Source organism: Egretta garzetta, unplaced genomic scaffold, assembly GCF_000687185.1.
Source record: "Egretta garzetta isolate BGI_Z169 unplaced genomic scaffold, ASM68718v1 scaffold30, whole genome shotgun sequence".
NCBI classification, from domain to species: domain Eukaryota; kingdom Metazoa; phylum Chordata; class Aves; order Pelecaniformes; family Ardeidae; genus Egretta; species Egretta garzetta.
In genome coordinates this window covers 5399046-5414262 of record NW_009258383.1, presented here as the reverse complement: position 1 = coordinate 5414262, position 15217 = coordinate 5399046, and the positions used below count along the sequence as shown (strand labels likewise).

The 15217-nt window shown below is 40.3% G+C and overlaps 1 protein-coding gene across 1 annotated transcript in view; it reads left to right on the top strand.

Moving 5' to 3' along the window:
• The first annotated feature begins 281 nt into the window (after window positions 1-281).
• ASNS (asparagine synthetase (glutamine-hydrolyzing)) overlaps window positions 282-15217 on the top strand; it is a 17334-nt gene continuing 2398 nt past the window's right edge. The window contains 11 exon segments of the mRNA XM_009642026.2: window positions 282-604; window positions 3157-3394; window positions 4873-5058; window positions 5355-5456; window positions 7407-7534; window positions 8383-8509; window positions 9898-9909; window positions 9912-10003; window positions 10350-10450; window positions 14650-14731; window positions 14997-15152. Coding sequence (XP_009640321.1) covers window positions 356-604; window positions 3157-3394; window positions 4873-5058; window positions 5355-5456; window positions 7407-7534; window positions 8383-8509; window positions 9898-9909; window positions 9912-10003; window positions 10350-10450; window positions 14650-14731; window positions 14997-15152 — 1473 coding nt within the window. The 5' untranslated portion in view covers window positions 282-355.

Below are 15217 nucleotides of genomic sequence, written 5' to 3'. Positions count from 1 at the left end.
TACCCTTTCTGCTGAGATGATGTTCCTTCAGCAGATCACACCCGAAGCTCAGTAATGATTTTTCTATTTGTGTTCTATAAAAGAAAAAAAAAAAAATCATAGACAACCTTGGTGTACTAAAGGTAAACTTATGCCCAGTTTCTTTCTGGCCAAAGGTTGCTTATCATATTCTGGGCAAAACAGGTTTTACCTCATGTTAGTAAAGTCTGCTGTTCTCTTCATCAGTCCTCTTGACAGTTAAGCGATTAGTAGTCTACATTTGTTACCTGTGTTTTTTAGGTGTCAGCTCTTGCTTATAATGTTCGTGTTTTTATTGAACAGGTTCTCCACTTTCAGGTAGATCAACAGCCTCACCATGTGCGGTATCTGGGCCCTGTTTGGGAGTGATGAATGCCTTTCTGTCCAGTGCCTGAGTGCCATGAAGATAGCACACAGGGGTCCCGATGCGTTTCGCTTTGAGAACGTCAATGGGTTCACCAACTGCTGTTTTGGTTTCCACCGCCTTGCGATTGTTGATCAGTTATATGGCATGCAGCCTATCCGGGTGAAGAAATTCCCGTATCTGTGGCTGTGTTACAATGGAGAAATCTACAATTTCAAACAGGTAAGTGTTGGATGGATCATGCAGCTTTTTTTTTTTTTTTTTTTAATTTCAAAACCAGTGGATATTTGGAAAATGTTTAAAACCTGGTGGACTAGAATATCAGAAAAAGTTTTAAAAGTTGTCAAATGACAGTATTTAAAAGGAAGTGCATTATCTTGATGAGCTGTGAATCTGTAGTGGCTTAGTAACATACTTAGTCTTTAATACAGAAAAATAACTTTTTAATTGACAAGAGCAATAAATATTCGTACCTTCAGGTTTGATCAGTTTAAAATAAAGATGCATTTTCATTATCTCTTGGGGAGGGGAATTGCAAGCATCTTTCTCCCCTTCTCTCTTTATAACGCAAATGCTTTTAGACAGTCTTGCTCTTCAGTTGTTTGGGGTCATCTCTAAGCTGTCAGGTATTGCATTTTTATTACTGCATATTAATCTAGATGGGTTATGTCACTTATTAATGTATAGCATGCATGCTTATGTATTTATGTAAAAGCAACAAGCACTAGGGAGATGTTGCCATATGCCACCAAAGTCCTTATGTGTCTGCAGCTTAAGGCAGATGCTTTGTGGGGTTTTTGAGAGACCTAAGCAAGTCTCTTGGGCACAAAACAAGCAGCAAGTCTGTACTTACTTCCTAAAGTGTCTGAATGTCCCTGATGGGTGTGATCCTGCTGCTGAACATCCTCTGTGTGCCTCAGTTCCTGTGCGGAAATGTCCATGCCGCCCGTGTTACTTGTAAAGAGAAATCATTTGGTATCATGGTTTAACTCCAGCCAGCAACTAAACACCAGGCAGCCACTGGCTCACAGCACCCCAGTGGGATGGGGGAGAGAATCAGAAGAGTAAAAATTATAAAACTCCTCGTTTGAGATAAAGACAGTTCAATAGGTAAAGTAAAGCCATGCACGCAAGCAAAGCAAAACAAGGAATTCATTCACTGCTTCCCTATGGGCAGGCGAAAACATCCCTGTGTTATCAACACTGTTTTCAGCACAACTCCCAAACATAGCCCCATACTAGCTACTGTGAAGAAAATTAACTCTGTTCCAGCCAAAACCAGCACATCGATATCATCCAAATGTGGCATATAAAGCAGCTTACAGTTGTGACTGTTTCTGAGTCATGCTGAAGCTGAATGCTTAAAATGAATCCTCAGCTGAGCATGCTAATATCAGAAATATATGAATAATCTGAGATGTCTTAGTAATTGCAGCATCACATCTCTGAAGTCAGAGTTGGTGACTGTGAGTGATGTCAGTGACATCAGTAACATCATTGGGAATTTGCCTGAATAAGGCAGATTTTTTTTTTTTCCCCAGTCTTTTAAGTATCTGGCTGTTTGAAACATGAGATAAACTTTGCCCTGCAGTCCAAGTGAAGTGTATTGTACCAACAGTCTGTGATACTTGCTGTGTTTTGCATTGTGATTTTTTCTGCTGTTGAAAGCAGTAAGAATTAGTCTCAATTGTGCTACACACACAATCCTAAGGGGAATTTAGTTATGCATTAACAGGAATTTGTTTGGTTGTTCTCACTACCTGATGTACCCTCTTGCTTTATAAAAGATACTTATTTTTTTCAGGCTTGTGGCTGAAACCTACCTAGGAAAGGTTCATTGGTGAAACAGGCATGTTGTTTAGAGCCATGACTTAGTTATTGTAATATTGACTCAATTTTATCCAAGACTTTGCCCCATGAATAACAATTAAAACCAAAGATTTTAAGTTAAAATGCTAAAATGTTGGTTTTGTGGGGTTTCTTGGCTTTTTAGTATTCTACTGAAGCCCCCTGTCTCGTAGATGTTGAAAGGACTTTAAGAGTAGCACCACAAAACCACAAAGAATGTTTGGTCTGACTTAAGTCTGACAGCTAATTTCTTCTTCCCCCACTCCATCTGCACAGGCAGAGTGAAAAGGGTAGTTTGAGGAAAGGAGGAAGATTAGGCAGAAGGAAATTCTCTGCATAAAAAAACACTGAGGAATTGTAGTGACTGCATAAGTAAATCAAAGTTTATTTCTGAAGTACTTTACTCTGCAGAGAAGTTACCGGTGTCTATGGGGGGGTGGTGGGGAGTGGTAAATGTCATTATTATCTGATAAGAAAGTGGCACCGAGTGATTTGAGACTACAGAAAATGATGTCTTTGTTTCTGGTCCTATTTTGAGTTGAATTTTTAGAAGCAGCAGCTGCCTGCTTCTGCCACTTGTCTGGGGGAGATGGGGAGACTAGTGCTTCTGAAGACCAGGGTCATGGGTTTGCAGTTTGACATCCTCAAATAGAAATGTATCCCTGGAAACTTGCCATAAAGTGAATTGCCTAAGACTGCAGGGTCAATCTACATTGTCTGAGAGATGATCCTGGATGATATTTTCAACGCAAAAGTGTAATTTCCTTCTTTGGTGGAAATGTTTCTGTAACTTTTGAACTGTGATTTTACAAAAAAAACTTTGTTTCCTTATTAAACATTTACATGAATGTTGTTGTTTTTTCAGTTAATAAGCAGTCAAATGTTTGCAAGTGCTTATTCCTGCTTTTCTTTATATTTTTTCTTAGCTGCAGAAGCAGTTTGGATTTGAATATCAAACGTTGGTGGATGGCGAGGTTATCCTTCATCTTTACAACAGAGGAGGAATAGAACAAACAGCATCCATGCTGGATGGTGTATTTGCTTTCATCCTTCTGGACACCGCAAACAGAAAAGTGTTTTTGGCGAGAGATACCTATGGAGTCAGACCACTGTTTAAGGTGCTGACTGATGATGGATTTTTGGGTGTCTGTTCTGAGGCAAAAGGTAAAACCAGTTGTGTTTAGTGCCTAAATAATCTTAGCTATTGTTGTTGGAGACAAACTGATTTATCAGGCTTTTCTTCTAAGTGTGAAGCAAAAAAACTATATTTAGTAGTATAAGAACTGCACATAATTAAAAAAAAAACCCCACAGACAGTAAACCTCTAAGATGTTTAATTGTCCTTAATATCTCTAAAATAACTTGCTCATTTAATTTTATAATTCTTTGCATTCTGGAATCATAGCAGTATATAGCCCAAGATGTTTTATGTTACTGAAAGCTAAATGTAGTCTATAGAGTTAGGTTAGATTTATGCTACAGTAAATTTTATTAGAATTTGTTCCTGGTGTTCTATGGTGAACTGGGAAATAATGCCGCGAGAACTGCTAATCTGTAAAAGCCAAGAATTTAAAACCCTACTGAAACTTCCTGCAGCATTGGGTAATTTTCTAGTGACACTTACTTTATTTTATGAGGATTTTTTTTCTTTTGAGATGACACATCCACTACCCCCTTTTTTTTTTTTTTTTTTTGGTGGGGTTTTTTTAAGTAATTTTCTCTAGTCTTGACACTTGCATAAACAAGTTTGAACAGTTCCAAAAGGGTGTTTATTGCCTAAAATGCACTTTGGCTAAAATTGACTTTCATGGTTACTTATATTTACTGTATAATAATTTTATTATCAGACTCCAAATGTAGGTTGACTCCTCTAATAGTAGTATTAAGTGCTAGTACTAAAAGCTGTACCATCTCTGCTTCTTCGGAAGGAAGAAGGGAAGTGAAATATTTTAGGGACTGTCTCCTATAACCATCACAGTGAATTCGCAGTCCCTCTCTAACAGCAATTCCGTATCTCTTTTGTGGAGTTCCTCGAGGGTCATCCAGGTGACCAGCAGGTGCAGAACATCCCCGTTCACAAGAGGAGTGGAAAGGACGTTTGGCTACAAGTCTGATTCTTGGCATTCATTAGCAGAGGTGTAGATCAGTCTGGAACCGAAGAGTTATGAAATCACTAAATCAATGCCAATTAGGCAATCACTTCAGTGATGAGGTCTTATTACAAACCTCTTGTTAGCGTGGCTACACTTAATAACTGGGTTTGTGTTTAAAATTAACTGCCATTTGAATTCTCATAAGCATATTACACCTTGACCTGGACATCATGTAGTCAGTCAGAAAAGTGCTGCTCTTAATGCTCACAGGAATAAATTGCTACTTACCAATTAGTAAAACCTGCTGGCTTCCTTTCTCTGCCTCAGCTTGAGATGGCTCAGATCTGTGTGAGCAACCTGCCAGAAGCAGAATCGTGCTCCAGCCTGGGCAGACTCAGACTCAAAATGATATTTTTTTAATACCAAATTTAGGATCTGGAGAAAATATTTGCACACGGTTCTAGTACAGAGGCTGTTGAGTGAGGTATAACTTAACCATCCTTGGTTAAAAACTGACTTTTTTCTTTCTTTTTCCTGTTTTGTCTGTAGGACTTACCAACTTAAAGCATGCAGCATCCTTATGTCCTAAAGTGGAACCATTTCTCCCAGGTCATTATGAAGTGTTGGATTTAAAGCCCTCTGGCAAGGTTGCATCAGTGGAATTAGTAAAATTTCATAGCTATAAAGATGAACCACTCCATGCTGCGTATGATACAGTGGAAACTCTGCCTTCAGGTAGTACACCAAAGCATTTGCTACTTACTCCGATTAAAAAGTGAAAAAAATATAATCTTTGAATCTAAAATTTGTATTGATTCATTTTTAAAAGTGCCATTTAAAAAAATCGTGGAAGGATCTTTACAATGTTTTTGTAGGCAGTCATGTACAAAAATATTTGAACTTGCATACCCTCATTATCAAAGGAAATTCAGACAAATAATTTTGTTTTCTTAATTGCAGAATCCAGCAAAGTCTAAGTAACACTTGTTTGTTTTGGGTTTTTGGGGTTTTTTTTCCCCTCTTCTGGACAGGCTTTGATCTTGAAACAGTGAAAAGCAACATCCGTACTCTGTTTGAAAATGCTGTTAGAAAACGTTTGATGGCTCACAGAAGGATTGGTTGTCTTTTGTCAGGTAAGTAGCAAGAATCAGAATTCTTGTGTCTTCTCTTTCTTTTGCCCATTATCTACCAGTTAGAGAAAAGTATGCTGGCTCTTCTGCTGTGATGTACCTGAAGTGACCTGACCTCTAATGTTTCCAGGGATGGGGCACCTACCACCTCTCTGGGCAACCAGTGTTTCACCATCATAAAAAAATTCTTCCTTATATCTAGTCTAAATCTACCCTCTTCTGGTTTAAAACCATTACCCCTTGTCCTATCGCAACAGGCCTTACTAAAAAGTCGGTCCCCATCTTTCTTATAAGCCCCCTTTAAATATTGACAGGCTGCAATAAGGTGTCCCCAGAGCCTTCTCTTCTCCAGGCTGAACAACCCCAACTCTCTCAGCCTTTCCTCATAGGAGAGGTACTCCAGCCCCTGGGTCATTTTTGTGGCCCTCCTCTGGACCCGCTCCAACAGTTCCACGTCCTTCTTGTGCTGAGGACCACAGAGCTGGACGCAGTGCTCCAGGTGGGGTCTCACCAAAGCAGAGTGGAGGGGCAGAATCACCTCCCTCGACCTGCTGGCAACACTGCTTTTGATGCAGCCCACGATAGGGTTGGCTTTGAACATCAGTAATTACACTCATTTATCATGAACCCTATTAAATGTGCATCTGAATGAGAAAGAACTGACTAGGAGATCCTATTGGGACTATTTCCTTACTGTGGCATCATAAAAAGTAGGAGGGAGGTAAATGAAACAGGGAGATACACAGAGTTGGAAGATCCCAGTCTCAGTACAAAGCCTAAAAATTTTAGTTTTCAAATTAGAAGGCAATCAGCAGCTCCTCAGATGCACGTGCAGAATATATTAGTGGCAAAACTAAGTGCCCATGCTGGTATAATACCAGAGTATCTCAATGCTTCATAATTTTGAGTATCCTTGGAGCATCACAGTTGGAGAAGTCCTTTTGTTTCCAACCACAGAGGGAGTTCTGCAACTTCACAGTAGAAATTCAGGTTTTGATTTCCCTGATTCCCGCATCCTAAGCACTCAACTGATTTCTGTGCTCTCCTTTTCTCAGATAGGCATGTAATTTCTACAGAAGGAGTTGTTTTTTTTCTTTACGAGGTAGCGTGCCCACAAAGAGGAGTGGGATGGGAATGGATGCTAATGCACCTCGCTGAAAAGCCACATGTAGGAAACAAAGAGAAGAGGGTTTTGCCTCATGCCTGTCAGAACTGCAGGCGGGTGTGGGAGAACAGGCACTGTGTTTTGCTCAGTACTTCAAAGGGCAGCAGCAAGTAGAACTAGTCAAGGATTAGCAGAACTAACTCATGAGAATAAGAAGGTGGAGCCTTAGAGTACATCTGGACACCTTGTGCATCTCTTGGTTTTATTTTTTGCTTGTTTTCCAAACTGTTCAAATCCTTCCACTGTCCTCCTCTGAGAAAGAAGAGGAGGAAATAAAAAAAATAGCGTCTCACTAGTGACCCTTTTCACTTTGAAGTGATGTTTAAAAATTTAATTCCACTCAAAATGTGTGAAACACACTTTTGAAAAATAATTGGGGAAGAGTGGAATCCTTACACTAAACGTTCTGTTCTTTTGCTTAATTCTGGTTTATTCGAACAGCAACCCCCCAAAAAAAATTTACATAGTTTGGTCAGTAGAATATCAAATGTATAGGTAAGAAGAGGATAGAGAGCAGTTTTGAAATGGAGAATAAATCCCATTATAGCAGAGTTGGAAAGGAGCATGTTCTGTAGTGCTACAATGTTTTCAGAACATCTGTGTCTCTTAAAGAAAGGTTTCCACCAATGCTTCTGACACCAAAAGTACTGACAACTGTTACTGAAGACATTTCCCTAAATTTGCCCGATTCTGTCATTAAGCAGAGGTAAATGTGCACTTGTACAAGAAGTACCTTGGATTCACATGGTACTTCAAATACCTAACCAAATAATTTGTTTTGTTGGCAGGGGGCTTAGATTCCAGCTTGGTTGCAGCTGTTCTTCTGAAACTGATGAAAGAAATCAACATCAATTATCCATTGCAAACCTTTGCAATTGGAATGGAAAACAGCCCTGACTTGCTGGCTGCCAGAAAGGTAGAGTGAGCGTTGCTTTCAGTTTGTTCCAAGCGGCTGAATGCTAAGCAGTGTGTATTAATGGTGCTAACTTCATGTTATGGTATTAATAGGAATACTGAATGAATATTGCTATGATGTAAATCAGTTTGCAGTAGGTCATTTGGTGGTACAACATTTGCTGCTTAGTTAAATCTTACGAATGATGTAAATCAGTTTGCAGTAGGTCATTTGGTACAACATTTGCTGCTTAGTTAAATCTTACAGAAGAGACAGTGGAGCCTTACCTGTTTTCTCTTGCATTTGGAAGACTTTCATGACAGACTCCCATTGCGTTGTTACCAAAAGGATGATACTTTGCAATTGTCTGAATTCTGCCTCTGGGGTTTAGCGTAGATCTCCATGCTATGGTTCCTATGCTATGGCATCTGTGTGTATGTTAATTCTTCAGTAAACTGACAATTAACTTACAATATTTAAAAGCCTTGTACAAACTGTTTGGCCTCTGGGGTACCCTTTAGGTATCAGGCTGTCATGGCTTTTGAGCTGCTTTTTCTCTTCGTGGCAAATATCTGGGGTATTTAGAGCCTCTACAGATTCTGTTATGCTTTGGGCAAGCAGCTGGATGGTCTGTTGTAATCATGATTGAACATTGGAATTAGGGAGACTGTATTCCCTCTGGTCAATGTACTGCAGCACTTCAGAGGGGCTGCTACAGTATCGTTTTTTCTTGACCTAATGTCATACAGTTCTCACTGTGGCAGAAGGGAGCTGGTGTTTTCACTCAGTGTATGTGTTTTAAACACAATGTATGTTTAAAAAATGTTTTAATTGAAAAGCAATGCATTATTGTGACCTTTTACAAACAGGTGGCAGCACATATAGGCAGTGAACATCATGAAGTAATATTTAATTCTGAAGAGGGAATTCAGGCAATAGAGGAGGTTATCTTCTCCTTGGAAACCTATGATATAACAACAGTAAGAGCTTCAATTGGTAAGATTTTTTTAATAGCAACCTTTGCTTTATATCGCCCAAATAAAATTTTATGCAAAATCACGTAGTCGTCTACTAGATCCTTTAGCTGTCACGGAAGCTGGGAACTGGGATGCCCAAGTTCTGCTCCCTGGTCTTGTCTGTGATCCCACACTAGGGCAAAAACAGTTACTAGTTTCAAAGTCACTGACTGTACAAAACAGTTGTCAAGAGTTGTTCCCAAAGCTTAGGGATGAAAATCAAATCATATGAGGAAGAAACCTTAGATCTATAGGTCTAAGATTTTCTGCTCTGATAAATATGAACCTTGGAGGAAGGGGGAAAATTTACATGTTATCTGAGGTACTGAATGTTACGATAGCAAACCAATGATGATTACCCTATTCCTTGCATAATTTTAATACTAAAGTGAAGTATTTCTTGTCACCCTCGAGTAACACGCGTACTCAAGCCAAGTAGACTTCCTATAATGTATGTTTGATTCAGAGAAATGAAGGAAGTCACCAGCAGCTTCTTACAAATGGTTGCTGGTCTGATAAGAATGAAAAACCCTAATCTAACGTGACCTTCTGTGTAATGCCAGCTATGACATTTTACCCAGTTAATCTTACACCAGCCTAAAACATTGTAAAAAAGTTAATAATCCAAATTGGCAACATGGTTTTGAAAACTCAGGTCCCTGAATGGAATTTGGTAAATGAAGATAGGACTTTGCAATGTGAAATATTGGAAGTGTTTCTTTAAAAAACAAAGCCAACTTTTCATCTGTCATCTTTCTTTGTGCTTGCAGCTTAGTATGAGAAATAATGAACTAGATCCTTTTCATTAGATCTCTAGTACTTCTGTTATAAAAGCACATTGTTTGGAAATATGTAATGAGGGGAAAGCATAATTCTGGTTAATAAATAATTCTTAAAAAAAAAAAAAAAAGTTGAAAAAAGAGTTTCATCCAGTTCAACCCACATTGGCAGAGAGTTAAGCAGCAGTTTTTGCTGATAGTTTTGTTCTCCAAAGCTAGAAGGTTTGTTCAGGGCTGAGCTGGAATTAATCATGTGCTTAATTTTGATCTGAGTCAGAGCAACTCCTATGTGTGTTCCCACGGGAATCCTCCAGCTTTCCCAGGATCACAGACACACACATTTTTCTGATATTTTGAGGGCTGAGTATAAGTACACAGTTTAGTGGTATTTGCAGCACTTAGTTTGTGTGGCCATTGATGGCTTTGAATAACAATGAGATGTTATTTTAGTGTATTGCAGTTGTTCACTACAGAAGAAAGTAGTGTAGGAGAAAAACTTCTATAATGCTAAATTTAAAACTGTACTAGCTGTATATAATACATGTAGCTGTACTTTAATAACTTTATACTTTTTTTTTTTTTTTATAAGGTATGTATCTTGTCCCAAATATATACGGAAGAAAACAGACAGTGTGGTCATTTTTTCAGGAGAAGGATCAGATGAGCTGACACAAGGATATATATATTTCCATAAGGTGAATATATACGCTATACAGAAAGCCCTTGAGCTGCTTGTTCTCCCCTTCAACAGAAAATCTCTACTGAGATTTCAAGGTGTGAAGGTTGAGAGTTGTCACAGCTGTATATTTGCTGAGGTTTTCTCCTGGGGTGGCATAAAATCCAAGGGATTCAATTTAATCACTTGAAAAAAAGCTTTTGTTAAACTTCAAAATTCCCGAGACTGTTAATTCTTGTATGTGGAGTTTGCTAGTTCTGAGACCACTCAGTTATCATTATAACTCAAACACCAGACAGCGAGTAATGGTTCCCTCAGTGTGGCTGTATTATGTCTGTGTGCTACATGCATATGTCTGGTTACAGGCACCATCTCCTGAAGAATCTGCAGAAGAGAGCGAAAGGCTTCTGAAGGAGCTCTACCTGTTTGATGTACTTCGTGCAGACAGAACTACTGCAGCACATGGGTAAAACATAGTTTCTTGGATGCTGAGGACTTGTGTGATTTAAAAGATGTTCAGGTGGTGTTCCCCAGGGCTCAGTATTGGGGCCAGTTCTGTTGAATATCTTTATCAATGATGTGGGCGAGGGGATTGAGTAAACCCTCAGTAAGTTTGCAGACAACGCCAGGTTGGGAAGGAGTGTTGATCTGCTTGAAGGTAGGAAGGATCTGCAGAGGGATCTGGACAGGCTGGATTGATGGGCTGAGGCCAATTGTATTACGTTTAACAAGGCCAAGTGCCGGGTCTTGCACTTGGGTCACAACAACCCCATGCAACACTACAGGCTTGGGGAAGAGTGGCTGGAAAGCTGCCCAGTGGAAAAGAACCTGGGAGTGTTGATCAACAGTCAGCTGAGTATGAGCCAGCGGTGTGCCCAGGCGGCCAAGAAGACCAATAGCATCCTGGCTTGTATCAAAATAGACTAGACTAGTTGGGTAAAAACAACACCATGCAACATTACAGGCTTGGGGAAGAGTGGCTGGAAAGCTGCCCAGTGGAAAAGAACCTGGGAGTGTTGATCAACAGTCAGCTGAGTATGAGCCAGCGGTGTGCCCAGGTGGCCAAGAAGACCAATAGCATCCTGGCTTGTATCAAAATAGACTAGACTAGACTATTTCAATTGGAAGGGACCTACAGCGATCGTCTAGTCCAACCACTTGGCCACTTCAGGGCTGACCAAGTTCAAGCATGTTATTAAGGGTATTGTCTAAATGCCTCTTAAACACTGACAGGCTTGGGGCATCAACCCCCTCTCTAGGAAGCCTGTTCCTAGTGTTTGACCACCCTCTTGGTAAATAAATGCTTCCTAATATACAGTCCAAACCCCCCCCCGGCACAGCTTTGAACCATTCCCGTGGGTTCTGTCACTGGATCCCAGGGAGAAGAGAACAGCCCCTCCCTCTCCCCTTCCCCTCCTCAGGAAGCTGTAGAGAGCAACAAGGTCGCCCCTCAGCCTCCTTTTCTCCAAACTAGACAAGCCCAAAGTCCTTAGCTGCTCCTCACAGGACATTCCTTCCAGCCCTTTCACCAGCTTTGTTGCCCTCCTCTGGACGCACTACTAAAAACCGGCTGGTTATGCTGTGTTTGATGCACCCCAGGATGAGGTTTGCCCTCTTGGCTGCTAAGGCTCACTGCTGAGTCCTGCTGAGCCTCCTGTCAACCAGCACCCCCAGATTCCTCTCTGCAGGGCTTGTCTCCGGCTACTCCTCTCCCAGTTTATGCTTGTGCCCAGCATTACTCCGTCTCAGGTGCAGAATCTGGCATTTGGACTTGTTAAATTTCATTCTGTTAATCATAGTGTAGTGCTCCAATCTAACTAGATCCCTCTGCAAGGGATCTTGTCCCCCAAGAGAATCAACAGTACCTCCTAGTTTGGAATCATCAGAAACTTTGCTAGTGGTGCATTCAATTTCTGCATCCAGATTGTTGATAAATACATTGAACAGAACTGGCCCTAGAATTGAACCCTGAGGAACACTGCTGCTGACCAGTTGCCAGCCAGATGTAGCCCCGTTCACTACAACCCTTTGAGCTCTGCCCTTCAGCCAATTCTTCACCCAGCGCACCGTGAACCCACTCATCCCACAGTTGGACAACTTGTCCAGAAGGGTGCTGTGAGAGATGGTATAAAAAACCCTTACTAAAATCCAGAAAAACTACATGCACTGTCTTCATCCACTAGGCAGGTGACCTTATTGTTGAAGGCTATCACAGCAGTTAAACAGGACTTTCTCTTCATGAACCCATGTTGACTGTGCCAGAAATAGCATGGCCAGCAGGACTAGGGAGGCAATTGTCCCCCTGTACTTGGCACTAATGAGGCCACACTCAGAGGCCTGAATCTGTGTTCAGTTTTGGGCCCCTCACTACAAGAAAGATGTTGCATTGCTGGAACATGTCCAAAGAAGAGCAATGAAGCTGGTGAAGGGTCTGGAGCACAAGTCTTATGAGGAGCGGCTGAGGGAACTGGGGTTGTTTAGCCTGGAGAAAAGGAGGCTGAGGAGAGACATTGTCGCTCTCTATAGCTACCTGAAAGGAGGATGTAGCGAGGTGGGAGTCGGTCTCTTCTCCCAAGTAACAAGCGATAGGACGAAAGGTAACGGCCTCAAGTTGTGCCAGGGGAGGTTCAAATTGGATATTAGGAAAAAATTATTCACTGAAAAGGTTATCAAGCACTGGAACAGGCAGCCCAGGGAAGTGGTTCAGTCCCCCTGTCCCGGGAGGTATTTAATTAGATGTGTAGTCATGGTGCTTAGGAACACAGTTTAGTGGTGGACTTGGCAGTGTTAGGTTTACAGTTGGGACTCTATGATCTTAAAGGTCTTTTCCAACCTAAATGACTATGATTTTAGAATTGAAGTTGTAGCCTGAAGGAATTTGAGCAACAGCAAATCACACTGCAAAAATCTGATCCAGTCTTCTGTGATTGTAGAGCCCACTGTGTTGCCAACTGGTGCAGGAAATGCCTTTTGTCTGGGGTTGTACTCATCTTTATAGAAGCAGTGAATTATCAATAATGCACAGTTAAGGAAGGAAGGCAGAGTTGTGTTTGAGTTTGGGTTTTTTGAGGTTTAGATAAAGAGGAATCTTGAATCTGATAATCAGCATGCATATGAAGAATTAAGAAGCATACTGAAAGAGAAAAGTATGTGCATTGACTCAGGTAGCTGACTGTAATAGAGATGCTAGGATACAGTTTGTGTGACTGATGCCTTAAAGAATCGCCGAGTTGTACACTGTAGAAAATAGCGTTATTTTACTAAAGAAATACATGAATTTAAAGGAGAATATTGTTGGGAGGCTGGCTATAGATGAGAAAAAGGTGGTACCTTTGGCAAAGCAAACAACTTACTGATCAGGAAACTTGTGTTGTATATTGATCCTGCCACAAAATAATTCACCCAGGTTTTTATAATCTCCTTATGTTTCTCTTTTCTATCTAAAAGATGGACAGCATGCAGGAGACCTGCCATTTGCCTCATAATTTGTTTTGTGCTGAAAAGGTTGCCCACGTATTCAAGGTTGTTTAATATCACACTCTGGCCACTGTTCTTTGGAGAGTTGCCAATTCTTGAAGAGAAGCTGGGGTCAGCTTCACAGCACTGCTAGGAAGAAAGAACCATTGTATTAATAAATTAAAACTGAATTTAAGGTGTTCAGATTTATGGAGAAAAGGGAGAGTAATTAAGAGCAGAGAGGAAATGATGGGAGAAAGGATGGGAGTACTGTTATCAAGTAGAAAAAAATAACACAGGGAAAGACTTGCAATGCAAATCTTGTCAGTATATATGGAAACTGAGCCTCATTACTTGATTGCTGTATGATGATGCTTTTTTTTTTTTTTGCAAGATAGGTATTGCCTGAAATAGTTGAAGCTTTTTAGCAGAGGAGAAGCTAGAGAGACAATGAAATTACTAGAATGCAGTATAACAATTCCATTTGACTTTGAAGCTGGGCAGCATAATGTCTTTTGAGGAAACATACTGAGAGGGTTTCTTCCTACCATAGACACAGTTCCTGTAATTTTATTTGTTGCCTTCATTGTCCTTAGAAGCCATTACATGCATAAGAGAATGTAAGCAGGAAGACTTTGTACATGTATATGTGCCACTAGTGTAGGCGAGAACTTGTTGTGCAAATGCTACAGGATCAGTAGCCAATAGCTTAATGGTGTCCAAGTGGGCTCTTTTTTGTTGTTTCTTGAAAACACAAACACATGTGGATTTCCAGAATGACAGCAGAAATCCTTGCTTGGTTCTGTGACATCTTTACAAATGCTGATGCAAATCCCAGTGAGCAACTTGGTAGTTCTGTGGGGGAAGCAGGGGTTTTTTTTCAATGTGTTTTTGCTTACAGGGAACAATGGTTGTTGCAGATCCTGCAGGACTGTAGTCTTTAAATTCATTGTACTGGAAACTGTCCAGGAGATGGCATCGTAAATCATCGAGATCGTTGTTTAATCTGTGCTGACTATATACTTAACTTTCCAAATTGATTAATTAAATGCACATAGTCATGAACATGCAAGTGAAATTTGTTCTAAGTAAAAGCAGAAAACCTTGTGTTTATGTTAAAGACAGGGAAAGCTTAACTGTTACGGAATTTGTAAGTAGATGACTTACTGCATTAATTCAGTATCTTTTTCTATTTATTTCCCTGTTTAGTCTTGAACTGAGAGTCCCATTTTTGGATCATCGGTTTACTTCTTATTATTTATCTCTACCACCAGATATGCGAATCCCAAAGGTATGTAAAACTAGGGCTGGACCCAAGTATAAGCTTATGAATTCACTGATACGTGTTCTAAGCACAACCAAATTGCTGAATTCCGTGGTTAAGTCCTCTACCCAAAGTCAAGCATGCTTTTAAATGTTGTGCTGGATTGTTAGACTACTGGGAACCCTTTTCTGACCAGACCTTCTAAAAGGAAACCATTTCTTAAGTGTTTAAAGCCAGATATTTGTACTGCAGTTCTTGAGACTCTCAACATTGTTTGTTGTTTTGGAAACAGAATGGAATTGAAAAATACCTTCTAAGACAGTCCTTTGAAGATTCCAACTTGCTTCCCAAAGAAATACTCTGGAGACCCAAAGAAGCTTTCAGTGATGGTATAGCATCAATAAAGAAATCCTGGTTTTCTATTCTTCAGGACTATATTGATCAACAGGTACTATAACACTTTTTTTTTTTTTTTTTTTTTTTTTTCTTCCCCCCCCCCCCCTTTTTTTTCCC